This window comes from Phascolarctos cinereus, unplaced genomic scaffold, assembly GCF_003287225.1.
Source record: "Phascolarctos cinereus isolate Bilbo 61053 unplaced genomic scaffold, phaCin_HiC Scaffold_9;HRSCAF=440, whole genome shotgun sequence".
NCBI lineage: Eukaryota > Metazoa > Chordata > Mammalia > Diprotodontia > Phascolarctidae > Phascolarctos > Phascolarctos cinereus.
In genome coordinates, this window is record NW_027556402.1 from 80,801,378 (window position 1) to 80,824,431 (window position 23,054).

The 23,054-nt window shown below is 39.0% G+C and overlaps 1 protein-coding gene across 1 annotated transcript in view; it reads right to left on the bottom strand.

Moving 5' to 3' along the window:
• Window positions 1-23,054, bottom strand: part of GALNTL6 (polypeptide N-acetylgalactosaminyltransferase like 6) — a 240,001-nt gene that overhangs the window by 2,373 nt on the left and 214,574 nt on the right. The window contains exon 7 of the mRNA XM_020997862.2: window positions 16,075-16,224. Coding sequence (XP_020853521.2) covers window positions 16,075-16,224 — 150 coding nt within the window. The remainder of the gene's footprint in view (window positions 1-16,074; window positions 16,225-23,054) is intronic.

The following is a 23,054-nucleotide window of genomic DNA, read 5'->3' on the forward strand; positions in this document are numbered from 1 at the left end:
GGCTGCATGCTGGTCACAGGCTCCTGTGTTTGACACTCTGCCTTAGAGTATTATTACCTCTCTTTTACAGGTAAAGAAACTGAGGCTCAGAGAGGAGATTCTAGGACTTTTGGACACTTTAATGCTTTTTCCCCTACTTTACAAGGCCTGTTTTCTTTCATTGTGTGGATCTGTGTGTGTGTTAGAAATATTGACTATTTTCCTCTGACCATGGAACACGACCCTGCCCCCCCACCCTGGGATGGAGAACTTTTCAGGTACTCCATGTAAACATTTCCAAGTGGCTCTCCATTTTCAAGAATCTGTTTGCCAACATTTGATACCACCCCATCCTCCAGATTGTTATATGCTCAATGTATGGAGTGTAGGAACAAACAAGACCTTAAGGGAGGGGAAAAGACTGCCTTTCCTTGGTTTCCACAGGTAGGTTAAATGTGAAGAGTTTTGCAAAATACAAGAGGCATATTATTTTCCCTTACTCTATTTAAAGTGCAAATGGAGCCAGGGTTTCCTAGGTTGTTTCACTTATGGGGTGCAAAGCTCCTAACATCTAATTCTGGTCTGATCAAGATTTTCTGACTTTTCTCTTTACCTCTTCCCCTTCTCCTACCTGTACATGGTATAAAGGAACACTGAAGAATGCCATCTATCATCAGAGGGAAGAGAAGGAATGGGATGATTTAAAAAAGGAGATAAAGAATGTGGCCTATATCTACATTAGGGGTCCTCTTCTATGAGATCACAGATCCCTTCAACATAGCCAGGTAAGTCCTTAGGTAGTGGTTTCATGCACCTATTTTTTCCTTCTGATCCAGACTGGAATTCCATTGTGATTTTCTTTTCTCTACAACTTGAACCATAGGATATATAAGGCATCTTTTATAATTTTGAGTTAGAAGGGCCCTTAGAGGTTTTTGCAACATGCATCTCTGATAAAGCCCTCATTTCTAAGATCTTAAATTTATAAGAATAAGAGCCATTTCCCAAATGAAAAGTAATCTAAGATATGATCAGGTAGTTCTCAAGAGAAGAAACCCAGGCTACCTATAGTCATATATATTTTTTTTTAAAGCTCCAAATCACTAATAATTGGAGAGATGCTAGTTAAAGCAATTCTGAGGTTCTACCACTCACCAGATTGGCAAAGATGGTAAATGTTGGAGAGGCCATGAGAAAACAGACATATTGGTGGACCACAGAATGGATATAACCATTCCAGAAAGCAATTTGGAAAAACAAACAGAAAAACAAGGGATGCCTTTTGACCCAGCTATACCACAGCTGGGCCTATACACAGTAAAGAGAAGGTCCTATATGTATAAAAGTATTCATAGCATCTTGTGGTGGCCAAAACCCCCTGTAAACTAAGGGATTGCCTATCAGTTGGAGAATTGTGAACAAATTGTGGTATATGAATATGATAGAATGTTACTATTCTGTAAGAAATGAGGAAATAGATGATTTCAAAGAGACATGGGAAGACATATATGAAATGATATGTGAAGCAGGTAGACCTATAAGAGCAATTTATACAATAATAACACTGTAAAGACAAATGACTTTGAATGCTGTAAGAACTATGATCAATGAAATGGTCACCTATGATTCCATAGGACTGACAGAGAGGTGATGGATTTTGTTTTGTTTTACTATCTGGATTTGTTTTTCTTTTTTTTCCCGATGGGGTGGAGGGAGGGTGGGAGAAAGAGAAAACAGATTTCTGTTAACTAAAAAATGAGGTAATCTTGATGAATTACTCTCATTTTACAGCTGAGGAAACAGAGGCCCAGTGACTTAGCCAAGGTTAGAAGCAGAGCTAAGTCTTGTGTGAGACTTCAAGTTCAGTCCTTTCCTCAGTTATTAGGGTTCTAATAATTTAGCATTTTAGACTAAGAAAGATTAATGACAATTTAAAATTTACCATTCCTTCTCCTACCCATTCTATACCTCCTTAAGAGAGACTGGATTCTTATTTGTACAGCTTCTAATAAACACTGAAAATAAAATGAGAATGAGAGAAAGTTGCACTGAGGCACTCACATGGCAATACATGGGTTTGAATCCTACCTCAGATTCTCAGAGCTGTGTGATCTTAGGCAAGTCACATAACCTATCTTACCATTTGTTTTCTCATCTGTAAAATGGGGATCATAAGAGTGCCCACCTCACAGGATTATTGTGAAAACCATTTGAGATAACTTAGGTAAAAACACTTTGCAAACCTTGTAGCACTCTTTGAGCACTAGCCAATATTATTATTATATTATATTTCAAAGTTCTCATCTACCTCCTGCTCCTTCCCAGGGATATTTTCTGAGAAATATGCCTTATGTTCTTAGTAAAAATAACAATAAATATTCAAGTTTGGGCCTCAGTTTCCTCTGCTGTAAAATAATGGGGTTGAATTGGATGATCTCTAGGGTTTCTTATAGTTCCAACAAAAACAAATGACAGCATGTCAAATTAAAGATCACCAGGCACATAAGGAGACGAATGATGGCAGCCCTTGTTACAGAGTCAGCTCTTCATCCTCATCATCTGAGCACATAACTGAGTCCCTGGGGCAATGACCAAGGACAGGCATTATTAGCCTTCACCAAGGCAGACATTTTTCACTTCTGACCTTGAGGTTTGCAAAACTACAATCTTTATGTTTCTACTCAGCTGACTTTTTTGATTACCAAGTGTCTTGACTCCAGGCTGTACCTTTCTGGGATTAAATCAGGGGATCAAGTAATTGTCCTTTGAACACTCTGACAGATTTGCTATCCCATAACAAAGGGAGAAGGGAGACATTATTTCTATGCCTTAAAGTAAGCTGATCTGTGATCAGTCCTCTGGGAGTCTATATGAAGCCACTGTTCAAAAGACAACATATTAAACTAATTTTCCTTCTGAAATAGCAAAGGAATTCTCTTCCACTCCCCTTGCCCCTCCAACCAAATTGGCTGCCATGTGACTAAGCCAGAGCTCTGGGAATAGAGAATCCAAAAGCCTTAGATATTTGGCTAGGACTACATCTTTCCCCTTATAAATCACATAACGATTCATCAAACACTCAACCTTGACTCCAGGTGCCAGCCAATCAAAATGTGGAGGGACAGATGTGGTTTGGATAGTAATGTTTTAAGTAATTCCTTTCCATTCAGAGTGGATGCCCCTTGAGTCAAGAGGACAAGCCTAGAGTACCATTTGTATTACCTTTTCTGTGGCATTCCCAGCTACTATATTTCTGAAAAGATAAGCCATTCTACAGAGCCAGATCAATTTCCTTAGCCATAAAAAGAAACAGTTGGACCAAGTTACCTCTAAGGACACTTTCAGCTCTAAGTCTATGATCCTATAGAATGCACATTTAAATGAGCCAGCTAGAGGATGGAGTCAAGATGGCAGAATCAAAGGAAGCATTAAAGCCTAGCTCCCAACCATATCTCTTTCACATAACAAAAATATACCAGACTGAATTCTGATTAGGAAAGCCAAGAACAAGTTGCTGTGAGTCATTTTTTTTTTCTTCCAGCCTACAGTGGCTTTAGGAGACAGAGATCTATGGACCATTCAAAGGACTGAAAGGGGGCCAAGACTAGAATAGAAAGGGAACCCAGAAATCCCTTAAAGGAGCACAGTGATGGGCACCATTGGGCAGCTCTGTTGTCACTATTTAGTCCCAGTTACAGAGCCAAGGTGGAAAGGAGCAGACCAAATATGGGTCCTAGCTCTGGAAATCTAATCTTAGGCACTGAGTTCAAGCCCCCAGGTCAGTGTGAGAAAACTACAGTGTAATAATCAGGGCAGGAGTCCCAGACCAAAGAGGGCCCTACAGTTTAGTTGCTTTGAACTCCCAAATAAGGATAATCTGATAGATCCGCACCTGGGTCAGGAATTTGCAGACCTCACTTGGGGAGCACTGAAAGCAGCAGAAGGCCATAAGAGGACAGAATATTCTCCTCAGAAGCATACAGAAGTCCACCAAAGTCAAAGAATAGGCTAGAGGAATGAGCAAACAAAAAAGGAATCTTACCATACAGAGCTTTGTGGTGACAATGAAGTTCAAGACACAAAGCCTCAAAGAAAAATACAGCTTGGAAATAAGTCCAAGAAGAACTCCTAGAAGAGTTAAAGCAAGAATTAAAAATGATTAAAAAAAAAAAGCAAACGAGAACAGTAGAGGAGAAAATGGGGAAAGAAGTGAAAGCTAGGGAAGGAAAGAGAATATCTTGGAGAGATACAAAACCTTACTGAAGAAAATAACTATTTGAAAATTTGATTTGACCAAATAAAAACTAATGACTTTATAAGATATCAAGAAATAATAAAACAAAATCAAAAGACTGAAAAAAATAAGGAAGTATCTCATAGAAAAAACAAATGACCTGGAAAACAGAGGAGAGATAATTTTAAAATCACTGGACTACCCAAAAGCCTAGAACAAAAAAAGAATCTAGACGTAATATTTCGAGAAATCATTAAAGAACCAGAGGAAAAAGTAGAAATTGAAAGAATCTGCTGGTCACTACTTGAAAAAAGCCTAAAATGGAAACTCCTGGAATTATAGCCAAAATTCAGAGCTCCTAAGACAAAATACTACAAGCAGTCAGAAAAAAAAAGAGTTCTAGTACTGAGGAGCTACAATCATGATCACACAAGATTTAACAGCCACTACAGTTAAGGAAGCAGAGACCTTAGAATGATATTTCATAAGGCAAAGGCTCTAAGCTTACAACCTAGGATAATTTATTCAGGAAAACTGAGTACAATGCTACAAGGGACAAAATGTATTTTTGACAAAGTAGAAGACTTCCAAGTATTTCTAATGAAAAGACCAGAGGTAACAAAAATCAAGAGACACCTAAAAAGGTAAACATGAACAAGCAATAATAAATGATTGGACAAAGTTAACTGTTTACATTCTTATAAAGGGAGATAATATATTTAGTCCCTTAGAACTCTATTATGATTAGGCGGCCAGGAGGGAATCTAATTAGACAGAGGGTCTGGGAGTGATTTTGTTATGTTCTAATAATCTTAAAGAAAGAATGGACCAGGTATGGAAGAAGAATGCCCTGAGAGTAAGAGTGAGGAAGAATGAGGAAAATTCTCTCAGAAAAATGTGATGTGCAATTATACAACAAAGATGGGTAGTAAAAGGGGAATACAATACTTGACTCTTACTCTTGTCTGAACCAGCCAAAGGAGGGAAGAATACACATATACATAGTTGGGTACAGAAGTACATTTTACCCAAGAGGGAAAGGAGTTAACTTAAAGATGGGAGATAGAAAAAGAGAAGGAAAACTATAAGTGAATAGGATGGAGGAAAATACACAATTAATAATTATAATGGAAAACGAATGGGATGAATTCACCTATAAAATGGAAGATGATAGCAGAATGGATTCAATACACTGTTTGCTTAAAAAATATACACTTGAAACAGAAAAATACACACAGTTAAATAAAGGACTGGAGCAGAATCAATTATATACTTCAGCTGAAGTAAAAAAAAAGTGAGAAGTAGCAATCATGATCTTAAGCAAAACAGCAGAAAGAAACTTAATGAAAAGAGAATCAGGGAAACTGCAGGGAAAACTACATTTTATTAAAACATATCATAGCTAATTTTACAGGAAAAGTTAACTGAGTTATAGAAAGAAACACTCAATAAAACTCTAATAATGAGGGACCTCTGTTTATCTCTCTCAGACCTAGATCAACCTAATAAAAAATAAAACAGAATGAAAGACCTGAAGAGAGTTTTAGAAAAGCTAGATATGATAGACATCTGAAGAATGCTGAATAGGAACGGAAATGAATATATCTATATTCCTCAGCTGTGCATGGCATTTTCACAAAAATTGACCTTATATTAGGGCATAAAACTTCACAAAAGCAGAAAAACAAAAATATTAAATGTATTTTTTCCAATAAAAATTACATTTAATAAAGGACTTTTGACTAAAGGGCCAAAGACTAAAACTTAATTGGAAACTAAATAACTTAATCTTAAAGAATGGATGAGTCAAAGCAGATGGCGGAGTAAAAAGGTAGTAGCTGTCACCCTCCCCTATCAACCTCTGAAAACCCAGAAAATGTCACCCCCAGAAAAAAAAAAACCCTAGAACAGCTGAATGAGAAGAAAGATGGGGAACAGCAGTCCAGCAGCCCAGCAAACGGGTTTCCCAGTGCCTCAGCAAAAATAAGGAAAGCAACACTACAAAAGGCCCCAGAAGGATAAGGATCCTGCAGCATTCATCTGAAAGGAGCTGAAGAAAGCAACCTAGAGTCTTCCTAAAGTCTCAGCCTTGCTGATTCCAACCCAACACCAGGTAAGCTATCAGAACAGCCTCCAGCTGTCAACCAGGAGGAGATAGTGAAGCCTAGGTGGTAGAGCAGGCAAACACCAACACCTGGACCTCTGAGTTCAGGGGAACCGGAGGAAACCAGCTCAGAAAACCACCAGGTGCCCCGGCACTCTACCGAAAAGGAATGTCCTAGTGCATTAGCAGAAACAAGGGAGGCAGCATTGCAAGGGGCCCCAGGCAGATAAACACCCTGCAGCACCCATCTAAAAGGAGCTGAAGAAAGCTAAAGGAAAGGAAAAGCAGGCAACCTAGAATTGCCTGAAAGTTCCAGCCTTCCTGATTCCAGCCCAACACAAGGTAAGCTGACAAAACCCTATAGCCTCCAATTGCCAACACAGGAGGCCGCAGCACACAAAGCCAGTGACCAAGACCTAGGCTCCCAACACAAGAAGCTTGGGTCAGTGCTCTCTGGTCCCCAGTGGGAGCTCAATCTCTTTAAAGGCCAGGGAATAAAGAAACCATGAGTAAAAAGAATGGATGAGTCAAAGAAAAAAATCATAGAAATAATCAATAATTTCATTAAAGATAATGAAAACAAGACACAAGATACTGAAATTTGGGGGGTACAGCTAAAGCTTTAGTACATACAGAAAAATTTATCTCTAAATGCTTTTACCAGAGTCAAAGAAAAGGTAAACAAATTGGGCAGGCTACTAAAAAAACAAACAGAATAAACAACAAATTAAAACCCCTCAATTAAACATCAAAATAGAAATCCTGATTAACAAAACTGAAAGCAAAAAAAAAAATCCCAGTAAGATAAACCATTAGCTAACTTGATGGAAAAAAGAAAACCAAATTATCAGTATTAAAAATTAAAAAAAAATTCACAACTATTGAAGAAGAAATAAGAGCAATTATCAGAAAGTATTTTGCCCAACTATATGCAAGTAACTGCCAATCTAAATGAAATTGATGAACATTTACAAAGATATAAGTTGTCTAGATTAACAGAACAGGAAAATAATTCTGTCTTAGGAAAATTGAACAAGCCATCAAATGAACTTATATTCTTTGCAACCTCTTCCCCTCCAACCCCCCCTGAGAAAACTCAAACAAACCCAGGACTACATGTACTTAAAAGTAAAGTCTACCAAACATTTAAAGAACAACTAATTCCAATGCTACATCAACTTTTGGGGAAAAATAGGTAAAAAAGAGGTTCTATCAAATTCCTGCTAAGACACAAATATAGTCTTGATACCTAAACCAAGGAAAGTCAAAACAGGGAAAGAAAATTATAGAGCACTATCCCTAATGAACATTGCTGTTAATTTTTAAAATATCAGCAAAGATACTACAACAATATATCACAAAGATCATATACAATGACCAGTCTTGATTTGTATCAGAATGCATGGTATCAGAACAACTATAAACTTAATGGACCATATTAGTAACAAAAACAAAAACAAAAATGATTATTTCAATAGATACAAAGAAAGTTTTTGACAAAGCACAATACCCATTCTTGTATAAAAAAAAACCATTAGAAAGTATAATAATAAGCTGAACTTACCTTAAAGTGATAAGTAGTATCTAATATCAAGAGCCAGCATTATCTATAGTGTGGATAAGCTAGCAACCATTCAATAAGATGGTAAAGCAAGGTAACGCAACGATGTCAATTATCAACATTACTATTTAATATTATATGAGATATGCTAGCTATAGACATAAGAAAAATGAAATTGAAGGAATAAGCATGGGCAAAGAGGACACAAATCTATCACTTTTTACAGATCATAGGATGATTTACTTAGAGAACCTAGAACAGTAGCTAAAAAAAACTAATTGAAAACATTAACAAAGTCAGCAAAATTGAAGGATAAAATATAATGACAAAAATCATCAACATTTCTATATATATGTTACTAACAAAAATCTAGCAAGAACAGACAGAAAGAGAAATTCCACCTTAAATAACTACAGGCATCATAAATACCTGCCAAGACACACATAGAGGAACTCTAGGTGCACAATTATAAAATTGTCCTAGAACCTAGACTTCTACTTGCTTCCTATGGGACATTATGTAAATCATTTAACCTGCTTGAATAGTCTACTACTCACCTGTAAAATGAGAGGGTTGGCTTCCCTGATCTCTAAGGTCCCTTAGAGCTCTAGATCATTTGATCATAAACATTTAAATCTAACCCAGACCCTCATTTTACAAACGTGAAACTGAGGCCCAATGAGGTTAAGTGACTTGGCTAATGTCACATAAGTAGTACAGGTGTAGAGCCACCCATATTACTGTAGGTAGATATAAAACTATAACCCCCTTTGCAATGACTCTTAAGGCCTTTTCTATTTGGCTAACCATGGAATTCAGAAAGGCTTTTTCTTTAAGTAAGCAGTAAAAAAATACCTTGGAGGGATAGCAACTTAATTCAGCATGATTGGCTGTTAAGTGTAGTGGGTAAAATGGTAATCTGGTAGACTAACTCCAACTCATGCAAAACAAACTGTTGGTAGCATGTTTGATTAGAAAATGAGGTAGTCCAGTCATGCTAGCTCTATGTATTACTTTTCCTATGTATGTCATAAAGCGTTATGTAATTCCCCCCACCCCCCTTCTTTTTTTGGTCCTGACCTGTGATTTGGCTTGGCCAACTATAATGGTGACCCAAGGGCAAAATTGCCTGGGGGCTAAATTTTTTGTTTACATTTAAAAAAATACAATAAAACTTTATTTAAAAATTAAAAAAAAATTCTTAGCTCATGGGCTGTACAAAAACAGGCAGCTGTGGATCATTTTGTCTGATAGCAACTTCCTCCTTTAATGCTTTTCAAGAACTTATGTATTACTTACCAGTCTAAGTAAGTTAGCCCCATGGTGGGGAAGTGGAGTATGGAGGGGGTGCCCAGGGAGAATAAGTCACGTAGCTAGCATGTATCAAAAGCAGGACTTGAACCCTGCTTGTAAGCCTGGTGTTTTTGCTATTGGACAGCTCCCTACCTGCTACGCCTCCACAAATATATAGCTATTAGTAAAAGTCTGAGACAGGAATTACTTCTTCTCAGATGAGAAGGGAGGAAACCTTAGTTCCATATGTACGTCCATCTTGACTGATGCACTCTCTCACATGTGCATTTATCATGCTGTATCTCCACATAATTGGACTATCCATCCATTTTTAACTGTTTGTCTACATTCAAACCAGACAGTAAGTATATGGTGCAGAGCCATGGCCCCTCTGGGTGTTCAATAAAAGGTAATTGAATTATACTGTCTTCTTCGTAGCATGCTTTGCTTATTCTTGGTGCTCAATCAATACTAAATAAGAAAGATTGAAATCAATGGTAGGGTGGTGATATGTCTGGCATCTTTACGGTCATTAGTGTTTTGAGCAGGCTAGTGAGAGGTTCTTCAGAGCAGTATTGTACATGCCTTTACGTGACTGAGAAGTCAGCATGATCACTAGGAAAAACACTGTGTCAGAGGTTTAAAGGTCAGATAAGGGGAAATGTCAAATATTCCATCCACTCAACTTTGACTGTTATATTGCTGCCAAATCATTCCAACATTTAAGATCTTATCAACTCTTCTGGTTTGATGCTATTTTTGAGATCTTCCTAGGGAAATAATCTTGGAAAGCCATTTAATAATACAAAACATCATTCTAACCTTTTCCCCCTTGATCTTTGTGGCTATACCCTTGCAATAGGCTGCTGGAGAGATAGCGGTATTTTAAATATTAGAATGACAACTTCCCTGGTATGTGCTGGGTCATTAAGGGAAACTTGCAAATGGAAATCGGCAAAAACGTTGAAACTGCTCGACTCTGGCTCTATGGTTTAATCAGATCTCTAACTAGGGCAGGGAAATTGGGGCTTTGTCTAAGGTCATCAGAATTTAGGAGGTGCTGACAACTCTTACAACTCCTTTAATAGCACAGAAACAAGTGAGTTGAACAATTTGTTAGGAAGCCTTTGGATGATTTATTTCTTCTCCCTAACCCTCTGCATGGTCATAGATGAGCTAAGCTCCTTCTGGGCAGTCTTTCTTCCCAGCCTCAGCGTCTTCCATGGACGGTCTTTCCAGCAGGCATTTGCAAAGTCCTGTCTCTCTCCCATGGGGCCTTGTGTTCCAGGTCTCTCTCTTCTCCAGAAGTGAATTTGTTTTCAAAATTGCTTTGAGGTTCTGTTTCATACTACTTGCTTTGGGGATATTTTATGTAGTTTACCCCAGAAGCTTAAAAAAATTCTAGTTATAGCTCTGGGTCCCATCAACAAATCATCAATACTATGACTAAGTCATTTTGGTATCCAAGGGGAAATCCAACTGTATGGACTCCAAGACCCAGTTCTAGGATCCCTATTATCTCTAGGGAGTTCAGCATGCATAGGTAAAGGTTGTTTGCAAAGGGACATTTAAAAAAAAAAGATTCCTAATCTCTTTCAGTGACTAAACCTGTGGCTCAATTAAGGAAAGAAGAAAGAAAAGAGGTGGTGACTGATTGAAGTCTTGTCATCATAAAAAATCTCTGTTGGTAAACTCTGTTTTTTCACCTCAACAAAAACGAGGTTTTTTTTCCATTTTTTTTTCCCCCAGTAGCTTTCTAGTATGCTTAAGATCATAGATTTAGAGCTGAGAGAGACCTTAGTGGTCATCTTGTCCTGCCTTTTCATTTTATAGATGAATAAATTGGGGCGTTGTCTAAGGTTAGGTGACTTGCCCAAGGTCACACAGCTAGTAAGTGGCAGTCAAGTATTCAACTCCAAATCCATGCTGTCTCCCCTCAACATAAAGGAAGTCATAGATCAAGAGCTGGAAGGGACCTTGGAGGTCATCTAATCTAGACCCCTCACTTTAAAACTGAGAAAATTGAGGAGTAGGGGAGTGTATTGGCTTGCACAAGGTCATACGGGTTGTAAAATTTCAGAGATGAGGCTTGCATCTAGGCCTTCTAATCCCAGAGGCAGTATTTCTTCTACTTTACTATGCTGCCTCCTATCAAAATATGCCAAAGAGAGTTCCTGAGGTGGCCAAACTTAGATAGTTTAGAGGGAGGTGTCACACCCTTGAGTCAACAAAACTCCTTGGTGCCACAGAACCAGATTAAAGTGTAATTGGGAAATGTTGAAATAAAAATACAATACAATGTAGATAATGTTAATTTCTGGTTTTCTAAGTCAACATGCAGTAGGCAGGGATCCATTTCTATTTGAGTTTGACAGGAAGGGCTTCTGTACAGTCCTGTACAAAGAATGTTTTTTACACTTTTAATATAAAGGGATACTTTAAAAATATAACATTCTTAATTCAAGGGCTATGCAAAATTAGGCGGGGCCCTGGGCTCTAGTTTGCTGACACTGGTCCAGAACAAATTAGCTGAAGCTGGGATTTTTACAAATTTTCCAGAACTTTCTATGTGAATATTATTATTATTATTATTATTATTATTCTCCTCAACTCACATATTAATTATGTCAATATGCCATTGTATAATAATATATATTAACAAAATTAACTAGTAATATTAGTATTAATAATAATACATGACTATGTCAAACAACTTTGGTTTAAAACCGGACTTTACCATATACTACCTATGTGATCTCTGGCATTTTATCTCAACTCTTTAGGTCTCAGTTTCCTTATGTGTAAAATGAGAAAGTTGGCATTGATAGCCTCCAAGGTCTCTTTGAAACCTTCAAGATTCCAGTTTGAAACCTACATTCTTTGATCCTTCTGTTCTGATTACCTTAGAAATCATACTCTTTTTAAACATATTTCAATAACGTAAACCTTGGCTGATAAGAAAAGTTTTAAGACAGTAACTGCAGCAAAACTGTTTCTTTTGGTTTTATTTCATGCACTCCTGGAGATCCCAGAAGGACCCAAAAAAAGAAAGTTTTTTTAGTGTTTGCATTATTTTCTGATGTTTGTTTTTAATATTTAAAAAAAAATTCTCCACCAAAACAACAAAAAAAGAGAAAATAGTATATGCTTCGATCTGTATTCAGACTCCATAGTTCTTTCTCTGCATGTGGATAGCACAAGGAAAGATTTTTAAATGTGAATCCCAGCAGACAACTTTAACTCCCAGGAGAACTCTTTATGCCCACATATTTGTTTGTCTCATCCATTTCTAAGTGTCTGTAAGCTCCTCCATGAAAATTATAGCATTTTCTTGGCCTAAAGGTATAGCATGGGCACACTGTCATTTATGATATAAATGGACATTAATGGTACTGCTAAGAAGTGGTCTTTTTCCTGGGAACCAGCACAGGGTGTCTTGCTCACAAGATCAGTTACTACTCAGGTGCTTTGCTGATATACTAGGAAAGTTAGTGCATCACCCTTTTAAAAAATGCCACCTAATTCCCACTACCCAGGTTACAGAAAGTCAAATTGCAAATGCATTTGACACATCCAGTCACTTACTACTATACAATTCACCTGAAAAACCTGCCCTATTTTTATAATGCTCTGAAGCTATTTTTCCCAGTATAAGGGACTGGATGTCATTTCTTTCATTATCTCTTTTCAGTTGCCTTATTACTTGGGTATATAGAATAGACAAATATATGGTACTTTTGCATGCATATGTATTCACTAGTAAGATCTTAGGAGAAAATGGGGCTGATGTGCAAAAAATCCTCTACCTTCACTGCTCACCGCTCTGAGGTGAAGTTTGCTCCTCTGTAGAATGAGGGGGTGACTATGTGGTTTTTGAGGTCCCTTCAAGATCTGTGATCTTATTTCAGGGGAAGACTAGGGCTTGAGCACAAGTGGAGGCCTTATAAGCAATGCTGGTGGATTTAGGTATCTCTTTGTCCTTGATGGGGACAGCTTTTTTAAAACTCAAGGGAACTAGTCCTGGTTTTAGCTGCTGTTAGACATGTGGCTGGAGCATTCTCTTAGCAACTTGGAAAAAATAGAGAATGTTGGAGCAAACCTTAGGTGAGCTCTTTATTTCCCCCATCTTTAAATGGGAAAGTCTTCTATTAGCAACTTCCTGTCGGTGAAGAGAATAACTGAGACCAAAATCCAGAGTCAAAATGGTAGCTCTCATATGCCCAAGAGAAGAGATAGTCTGAATTCAAGGCTTAAGAATAATAATAAAGTTAAAAAATGAAATATGCTTCGAGGGAGTCCAAAACTAAATTAATAAAAGTTTTACTATTATTTTAACTCAGTGAAAATGCTTTTTAAAAATCAATTTTATCGCTTTTTTATTTTACCGCTAACTCAATGAAGCATTGTTTTTCATTTGTTTTGAGTTTGCTGTTTGCAGTGCGTTTAAAAATTACCTTCATTTTCTCAGTCCCTAAGGAAAGCTTTTTTCTCAGTTAAGTTCTAGCTGCCAATTTGCAAAGGATCCAGTTTATGCATCTAGGCTAGAGTACCACCAAGGAAAAGGATAATCAGAAAAGGAGATGACTTGGTGTCATATTGAGATTGAGAGAAGATAGATAGCTTTAACTGGTATCATCGATGTTAAAAGGCTTACAGAAAGGCCTCTAACACATTAGAGGGTTTGTAGGAGGACTTGGACAAGAATCATGTGCAATGGGGTGTAGATTGTGGTCTGCACTGCAGGAGAGGTTTTCTCCACCAGTGATTTCACAGATCTACTCAAATGTTGCAATATAAGACTGTAGTCTCTACATGTGTCATAATCAGCTTTGAGAACAGCATCTCAGCTGAAGACCAACTGTAGCCTAGTAAATGGAATGGCTGAAAATTCATGAAACTCTGCTGACTGGGTCCATTACAAATTTGTCATATAACCTCAACTGGACCCTCACTGCTACAAGGCAATCCTTTTTACACTTCCCCTAATTAACTCACTATTGTACTCTCCCCAGTGGTCCTTCCAAACCTCTCATCCCTCCTCAAATCTCCCCTAGATCCCCTTCTCCACCCTTTCAGCTGAGAGACTTGTATCATATTTTACTGAAAAAATGAATGAGGCTATCCACCAAGAGTTCCTTCTTCTTTCCTCACCTCCCATTTCCCTGATGCCTTTTGCCAATATTTCCTCTTTTACTCTGTCCCTTACGAAGAGGTGGCCCTTCTCCTTGCTCAGGCAAACACCTCTACTTGCACAACTAATCCTATTCCATCACGTCTCCTCCAGCACATTGCCCTACTCTCTCACTCATCTTCAATGCCTGTTTGTAGTCTGCTTCTCTACTGCCTACAAATATACCCAGGTCTCTCCCATCCTCAAAAAACCCTCATTTAATCCACCCATCTCTACCATAATCCAGTATTTCTCCTTTTCTCTGTGGCTAAACTCCTTGAGAAGCTTATCTACAATAGAGACCTCTCACTTTTACTTAATTTCCCCTCATTTACTTGTTAAATCTTTACAATCTGGCTTCTGACTTCATCATTTACCCAAAAGTGTTCTCTCCAAAATCACTAAAGATCTTTTAATAGCCAAATTTAATGACCTTTTCTTAACCCTTATCCTTCCTGAACTCTGCAGAAACTAACTATTCTCTTTTCCTTGATAATCTCTTCTTTCTAGGCTTTGATGACAACTACTCTTTCCCAGTTCTCCTCCTACCGATCTGACTTTTTCAATCTCTTGAATCCTGGTCTTGCCCACTAATCATAAAGCCTCTTCCTAGGCCCTCTTCTCTTCTCCCTCTGTGCTCTTTTACTTGGTGATCTCATCAGCTTTCATGGATTCAATTAACATCTCTAGGCTGACGATTCTTAAATGTACTTATTGTGGTTCTACACTTGCATCTCTTCCTATTGGACCTGTTGAACTGGGTATCCTATAGATAACTTAATATTAACATGTCCAAAACTGAACTCATTATCTTCTCACCCAAACCCTCCTCTCTTCCAAACTTCCTTATTACTGCTAAGGGTACCACTATCCTCTCAGTCACCCAGGCTTATTACCTGGGTGTCATCCTTGACTCACCCTAAATATCCAATCTGTTGTCAAGACCTGTCAGATTTTATCTTTGTAACATCTTGCGCATGCATTCCCTTCTCTCCTCTGAAGCAGGTCCTTATCACCTCACGCCTAGAATATTGCAATAGCCTGCTTACCACAGATCTCTCCCCACTCCAGTCCATCTTCCTTTTAGATGTCACAGTGATCTTCCTAAAGCCCAGGTCTGACCATGTTCCATACTTTTTCACTCCCCAACCCCCAGTCAAAAAACTCCAGTGGCTCCACAATTGAATATAAAATTTCTTGTTTGACATTAGCCCTTTATGACCTTCCTCCCAACCTTTCCAGTTTTCTTTTCCCTTATACCCCCTTCCCCACATATTCTGTGACCCAGTGACACCAGCCTCCTTGCTGCTCCTAGAACAAGACTCTTCATTTCCTGACTCTGGGCATTTTCTCTGGCTGTCCCCATGCCTGGAATGCTCTCCCTCCTGGCTTCTTAGACTTTCTAGTTTCCTTCAAAGGACACCTCAAGAGGGAAGGAAGGAAGGAAAGAAGGAAACAAGCATTTATTCAGTATCCACTATATATGAGGCACTGTGCCAGGCACTTTACAACATCTCATTTGATATTCACAACAACCTTGGGAGGTGGGTGCTATTATTATTCCCATCTTATATTTGAGGCAACTTGTAGGACAAAGTTTAAGTGATTTGCCCAGAATCCCACAATGAGGAAGTATCTGAGGCTGGATTTGAACTCAGATTTTCCTGATTCCAGGCCAAGTGCTCTGTTCACTACACTACCTAGCTGCCTCTGTGAGCCTGATTGTGACGTACCTTCCGATAGCCCCAGTGCTGGTTCCCCTTCATGCCGTGACAATCATAGAGCGTGACAGGGCTACTGTGGGAAATGGCATCAAAGCAAAACTTTCGGGTGTGGAGTGGTTCTCCAGGACGCACATCTTCCCGCCATCCAAAGGTGAAGAGCTAGGGAAAAAATAATACACTTCAGGTGAGTTTGAATTTTTGGCAGGGATAGGTACTAGGGAAAACATTACTTTTCTCAGTCCAAAACATATTCCTTGGTGGTCAGCCCTACAAAAGGTGATTTCAACATTTCCACCATCTCAGGGACTTTGATCAAAGCAGGCATTAGAAAACATATCTACACCATTGGCACCAAGGAGAGAGAGACGATATAAATGGAGATAGATGCCATGCTAAGGACAAAGTCTTTCAAATCTCCACTTGAACTCATACTCGGGTACCGTCCAGTCAGCATAGTGAAAGTTCTTGTCAATTCAAGGAACATTATTAAGCACATGCCAAGCACCATGCTAGGTACCAGGGGACACCAAGATAGAAATCAAATAGTTTCTCACCTCAAGGAGTTTACATTAAATTGGGGGGAAAGAACGTGTATCCAGATGAGTAAATATAAAAAATGAAATAAATATAAAGTAATTTTTGAAAGGAGGAGTATCAAGAAAAGGAGAATAAGAAAAGCTTTCTTGCAGAAGATAGCACTTGAGGTTTTCCTTGAAGGGAACTAGGGATTCCAAAAGGCCGATGTGAGGGGGAAGGGCATTCCAGACATGAGGACCAGCATTGGCAAAGGCACAGACATTGGAGATGGGATATCCAGAATGGGTAACAAAAAGTGGGACAGGTTGGTTGGATTATATAGCATGCCCTATACTCTGGAATAAGTCTAGAAAGATGAATTAGAGCTGGGTTGTGAAGGATCTGACTCTATGTGCCAAACAGAGGAATTTGTATTTTATCCATAGAGGCAATAGGGAGCTACTAGCACTTCTTGAGTAGGCGAATGCGGTGTTCAGACATGTGCTTTAGGATAATAAATTTGGCAGCCTATAGAGAATGGGTTGGAGAGGGGATAGGCTGGATTCTGGGGACCAGTCAGGAGGCATTGCAATCCTCGAGGTGGGTGGTTATAAGAGATGACAATTTGGGCAGCAGCGGTCTGAGCAGAAGGGAGAGAATGATAATTTAAAAACAAGCTTGATACAGCTTAAAAAAGCAGATACAAGCAGGAAGGAGCAGAGGAGAAGTGCAGGGAAATAAACCTAGGGAGGCAGGCTGTTGTCTCAGGAGATATTAAGCAGAGGCTGGCTAGCCATCTGTTAGAAACATAGCAGGGAGCAGGAATGCAGCATGGGGCGAGAGGCCGAGTCAATGACCTCTAAGAGACCTTTCCAAGTCTAAGATTCTCTCGTTCTGAATGCAATTAAAAAAATAGGAGGAGAAGAAAAGGAAAGAAAATGTGCAAGTAAAATGGAAATAAACCTGGGACCAGAGGTAAATACAAAGTTGGAATGTGGCACCATGGGCTTTTTTTTTTTTAATTGGTGGAGAGGTGAGAGATAGCACACACACATGTGTGTGCCCCCCCCCCCACACAAAATACTCTTAGCACAGTTCCTTAATATAGTGCTAGGGACAGTTTTAGGTCCTGCAAAGGAAATGGAAAAGTAGGGAAGTTGGCATGGTTCCAGAAGATGACAGCAATAACGACAACAAAAAAATGCTTAAATGGTTGGCCAAATAGTCTGCATGAAGAGAAGCTAAAGAGTTGGGGTTAAGTGGCCTGAAGAGAAGAAGAATGAAAGGGTTAGATCTAAAAACAGCCCTGTAGGCAGAAGAAAGGACATTGTCTAGGTGGTTGGGGAGTAGCTATTTTCAGTCTCCATGCAGACAGGACGAAAAGGGACATTTGTAGGATAGAAGCTTTTTTGTTTTTAGCTGAGACATTTGAAAGAATTTTCTGAAGGGAGATGGTGGCCTCTCTTTTCTGGGACATTAAAAAAAAAAAGAAAGTAGAGATAGCTCCATTTCTTGATTAGAGTTCATTCCTTCCATGAGATAGGAGAAAAGACCCCTCAAGGACCTTGTCAGTTCTAGAATATTATATTTATCTTAAGTTTTAGGTCCAAGTGTTCTCCATGGGCTTTTGAGCAGAAAATTCACAAGGCTTTATCACATACATTCATATATCTACATATCTAATATGTATATATGCACTACATATATGTATATTCTCTACATTTGTTATTATTTTGCTGTCTCTTGGGGGTCCTCTTTACCTTCTCTAACTCTTCTGTGGCAGTCCAATAGAATGTGAACTCCTCAAGGGCTAATATCAATATAGAACTTCTGTGTTTGAGAAGACCTTTAGGTATAATATCTCATTTTATTGTTATCCAGTGAGGTATATGGTATAGGTATTCATTTTACTAATGAACCAATTGAATCTCTCAGTGCAATATATGCAAAATAATATTTGTAATCACTGTTATGCTTATTTTTCAAGTTTAGGTGAAACTGGGTCAATTTATTTTAGTAGGATAAGCCATGTCACCAAGTACATGAGATAGGACTGAGATAGAGAAATCTCCTAGAGTCTAAAAAACCATTTCTCTTGCTGCTCCATTAGAAGAATTCCCTTTTCCATGACTCATGTTGCAACAGGCCCCTGAAATAATTGGTGTTCCTTGATTTATGATATTCAATCATCACCTCTGCTTTAGTTCCATACTGGAAAGTGCATTTGATTTGCAGTCAGAGTCCAAAGCTTGGCTCAGTGCCTTATTACCTATGTGACTTTGAGAAAGTCATTTCCTTTCTTTGATTCTCATCTATACCATGAGGGAGTTGGACTCCGAATTCCTTTAAAGCTCTGGTCCCTACGATGCTCTGCTAGCAGCTAGAGCAGCATCTTTGGTCTGTATTGATTTTTGTCATGTTTCTACCCATTTGGACAGCTTTATCACTGTATAGATTTTATCAAATAGCAGAGTTTCTATATTGATGGCCAAGGCTTGTTGCTGCCAAGGTAGGGTAGGAGGCGAGTCATTAATAGTGGGTAGCCTAGTTACAGCCAAGGCTGAGAATTTCAAAAAGTATTTCAAGCTACCAAACTGTAGGAGAGAAGTGAAATAAGTGAGGAGCTTGGGAGGGTTTGGGAAACAGCAAATCCACAAGAATGAGTAGGAGTGGAAGCCAGACACAGAGTTGGTCAACCTGGGAAGCAGGCAGTCAGTCAATAAGCAAATATTAAGCTCTTATGATGGCCATGGTGCTGAGCCCTGGGAATACAAATAAAGGCGAAAACACAGTCCTAACTTTCATGAAGCTAACATTTTAATGGAGGAGACAGCATGTAAATGACTATTTATGCACAAGATAGATACCTTGTAAATGGAAAGTAATCTCTCGGGAAGGCAAGTAGATGGCAAAATCAGGCAGGAAAATCTAGGAGCCAAATCCACAAAGATGAGAATCTTAGGGATGCTGGACCTACGGATATTTGGCCTCTATCTGACAAAGTACTGGGAAGAGCTACTCCTGTGCTTATACCAGATCTGGAATCCTGACACCATCAAGGATTGGCAGCGTGATGCTGCAGAAAGACAGCTGGTTGAAAAGATCCGGGCTTGAGTTCTGCCCCCGTTGCTATCTGTATACGCTTAAATGAATAACCTCATGTCTTTGAGCCTTAGTTTCCTCAACTATAAAATGGAGATGAAAGGCAGGATGACACAGTGGATGAAGACATGGTCTCAGAGATCTGGGTTCATGTCTTGCCTCTGAAACATACCCAATTTGTGACTCTGGGGAAAGCCACTTAGCTTCAACTCCCTGAGACTCAAAGTTGCAGATGAATTGTGGTTGAAGGAGATTTTACTCCTTCATTTCCCTTCTACTAATAAAATCACATATCTGGTCCAAGGGGGAACAGCGGGAATAACAATATTTGGAGGGGCAGCTGGTGGTGGATAGAATGCCCAGCCTAGGCATTCATGCCCATGCTGGGTCATGAAGAGTCAGACACAACTAAAAACGACTAAACAACAACAGTGTGTATGTCTGAGGACCAGCCTGGCTAAACTCAGGGTGAATGGAAATCTGGCCACCAGGCAAGGGTTGAGTAGTCACAGAAACTTAAGAAAACCACCTACCAAGGCATGGAAGGAAGTTTCAATCCTCTATAAGAGTCTCTACAAAACCAGAGCTCCGTTGAAGCTGTAGGACTTATGTTTACAGTTATCTTCTCCCAGCCCTTTTCTAGCTCCCTTTTATCCACCATCTTCCTTCTATTATCATGAGAGTTCCTTGAGGGCAGGCACTACTCTACTGGCTTACTTTTGTATCTACAAAGCTAGCAAAGTGCCAGGTACACAGCAAGCACTTAATAAATTCTCTCTCCTCTTTCAAATATATTTGAGGAGGCGTTGCACACAACTAATTCATCTCACCACTAGAGCCAGGATCCTATGCTAACTTTGAAGGGATAAGGCCAGCTTAACCTTCTATCTTGAATGCGCATTGATGAGGCAGGAGACAAGATGGAAGCAACTCCATTTATTTTTAGCAAAGCACTTACTTATATAGTAAAATAACAGGAACTCCTTCTCAAGTTACAATGATGTATAGCCCATGCTGTGCCCAAGGTCAATGCATGCACGTCCTGTGCACTTATCTGACTCCAATCCCAGAATAGACTTCTAATGACCATACAGTAACTAGGGGAGTTAAAGATTGTTAAAGATCCATAGAATGGAGCACCGAACCAGGCGACCTTTGCTCATAGATCAGCACCTGAGAGGGGCCTCTGCCTGTCAGTGAGACCTCATGAACAGCCTGTGGTCCTCTACATCTTTACACATCCCCAACAAGGAGGCAGTTTAATATATAGTAGAATGAACTCAGATTCTGGCTTCAGAGGACCTGGGTTCAAATCCCACCAGTGAGCTTACCATTGACTTGACTTTAGTCAAATCACTTTATTCCTCTGGGCCTAATTTCCATATCTGAAAAAATTAGGGATCTGGAGTAAAATAGTTTCTGATGGACCTTCCAGTTTGAAAACAATAATTGCTATGACTTTTCCCTGGCACTTAAGTGTTTTCCATTTGTTAGATCAATTGTTTTGCTTGTTCATTCACTGGACAAGCATTTATTAAGCATTTACTATGCGCAAGGTGCTATACTAGGTGTTGAAGATATTAGAACCAAAAAAAATAAGTATAGGCCCTCCAAAAACTTACTTTCTGCTATAGGGATAAGACTCATAAGCAGAGAAGTCATACATTTTCTAAACTCATTATCCCAGCTCTGTCTCATATTATTTGTGTGGCCTTGGGCAAGTAACTTGACCTCTCTGATCTCTGCCATCTGTAAAGACAGGGGGCTGAATGAGCTGGCCCCTGAGGCCCATTCTGGCCCTAGCTCTAGGATCCCATAAGCCAGGTTTCTCTTTATCACTTCAAGGACAATTAGCCTATTCTAAAGTGTCACAATATAACTTCTCAGACTTTGCCTCATTTTTTAAAAAAGGAGACAAAGTTATGACAGAAAGAAGCATTGAAGCCCTTTTCCTTGGATTTGCTATGATGCCCACGTATAGATTGTTTTTGGGGGGAGGGTGAGGTGAGACTTTGTCTTTCTCTCTTTTAAGCACATGAAAAGACAGTCTTTACTTGCTGACTAGTTCATATGACTTCTGTCTGACTCACTATACAAATAATTCTTCAGTTTTGAATCAGACTTTTCAATAATGGATGTCAATTATTGGGACAGATGGCAATGCGTGTTTTATTTTATCAGTGGAGGAACTCTTGGTGTGCAATCTCCTTCTACCAAAGCAGATCAAGATTGGTTCTAAAATTTATAGTCTTGGAGAGTTAGTTGCCCGAGGACCTGAGGGATTAAGTGATTTTCCCAGGTCCCAGAGTTTCCCAAGTGATTATCCAGTATGTGTCAGAGGTAGGCTCAGACTTAGCTCTTCTGAGGTCCTCTATCCACTACACCAAACAGCGCAGTGATTCATTGCCATTTCATTAATGCCAAGGATGTGTGAAGTATCTTCATCCTGTTTTGGAACATCCTAATGTACTAAATACGGTAAAGCTGGCAATGTTGAAACATTCATTGCTTTAATCTTGCCAATTGGATTGAGAAATATGTATTTTTTTATATGGAAAATGAATGTTTTCTTCAACTTTTCTTGAAATACTATGCCTAGTCCTCAGCAATTACAGCCTTCCCAGGGGCTGCTTCCTCCTTATGCTGAATCTGATAATTTCATTGTTCGACTGAACCCATTTATCATAGTAAGTTGTCCTTTCACCATTTATGTTGACTTCAATTTATCTTGATGTCAACATGGTCGCTAAAGCTCTTGGGAGGGGACAATGCCCAGCTTCCTTGCAGAAGCAGATAGTGAATGCAGAGGTATGTCCTTTTCATGGGGTCAGTGTTTTGCCAAGTATACATTAAAAGAACAAGGATGGGCAAATTAGGCCAAGCATTCTTCCTGCTTTCTATGCCTCCCACCTTATTTACCAGGGTTCCTTAAAGGTCCTAAGTTTTATTTTGAGATCTAAGAGTACTTTGTGTCATTAAACTTTTGATTAAAAAAACGGATAAACAAAACAATAAAACTTTTCTTTCAGTCTCTAAAGGAAATTTTAAAAAATCCTAGCATGCTGATACTACAGCAAAGAACTAAATAGGTGTGGCTAGTAGAAAGATTTACAAATCTTCCTTTCTTTGCTAAAGCCAGTCCTTCACTTCATGTATGGCTCAATAGATATAATGAAGGACCCTCAAATCTCCACCATTCTCCTCAGAAGCATTTCCCCCTTTTTCTCTTTTGTTTTGTTTTGTTTTGTTTTTCTTTTTGGAAAGCACCCTTTCAGCTGGGAAAGGGCTTGCATTCTTGTCCCTTGAATTAGAAAATTGAATAATCCCTGCTCTGACACTTCCTGTCTCATTTAGCAGTTGAAATCCACATG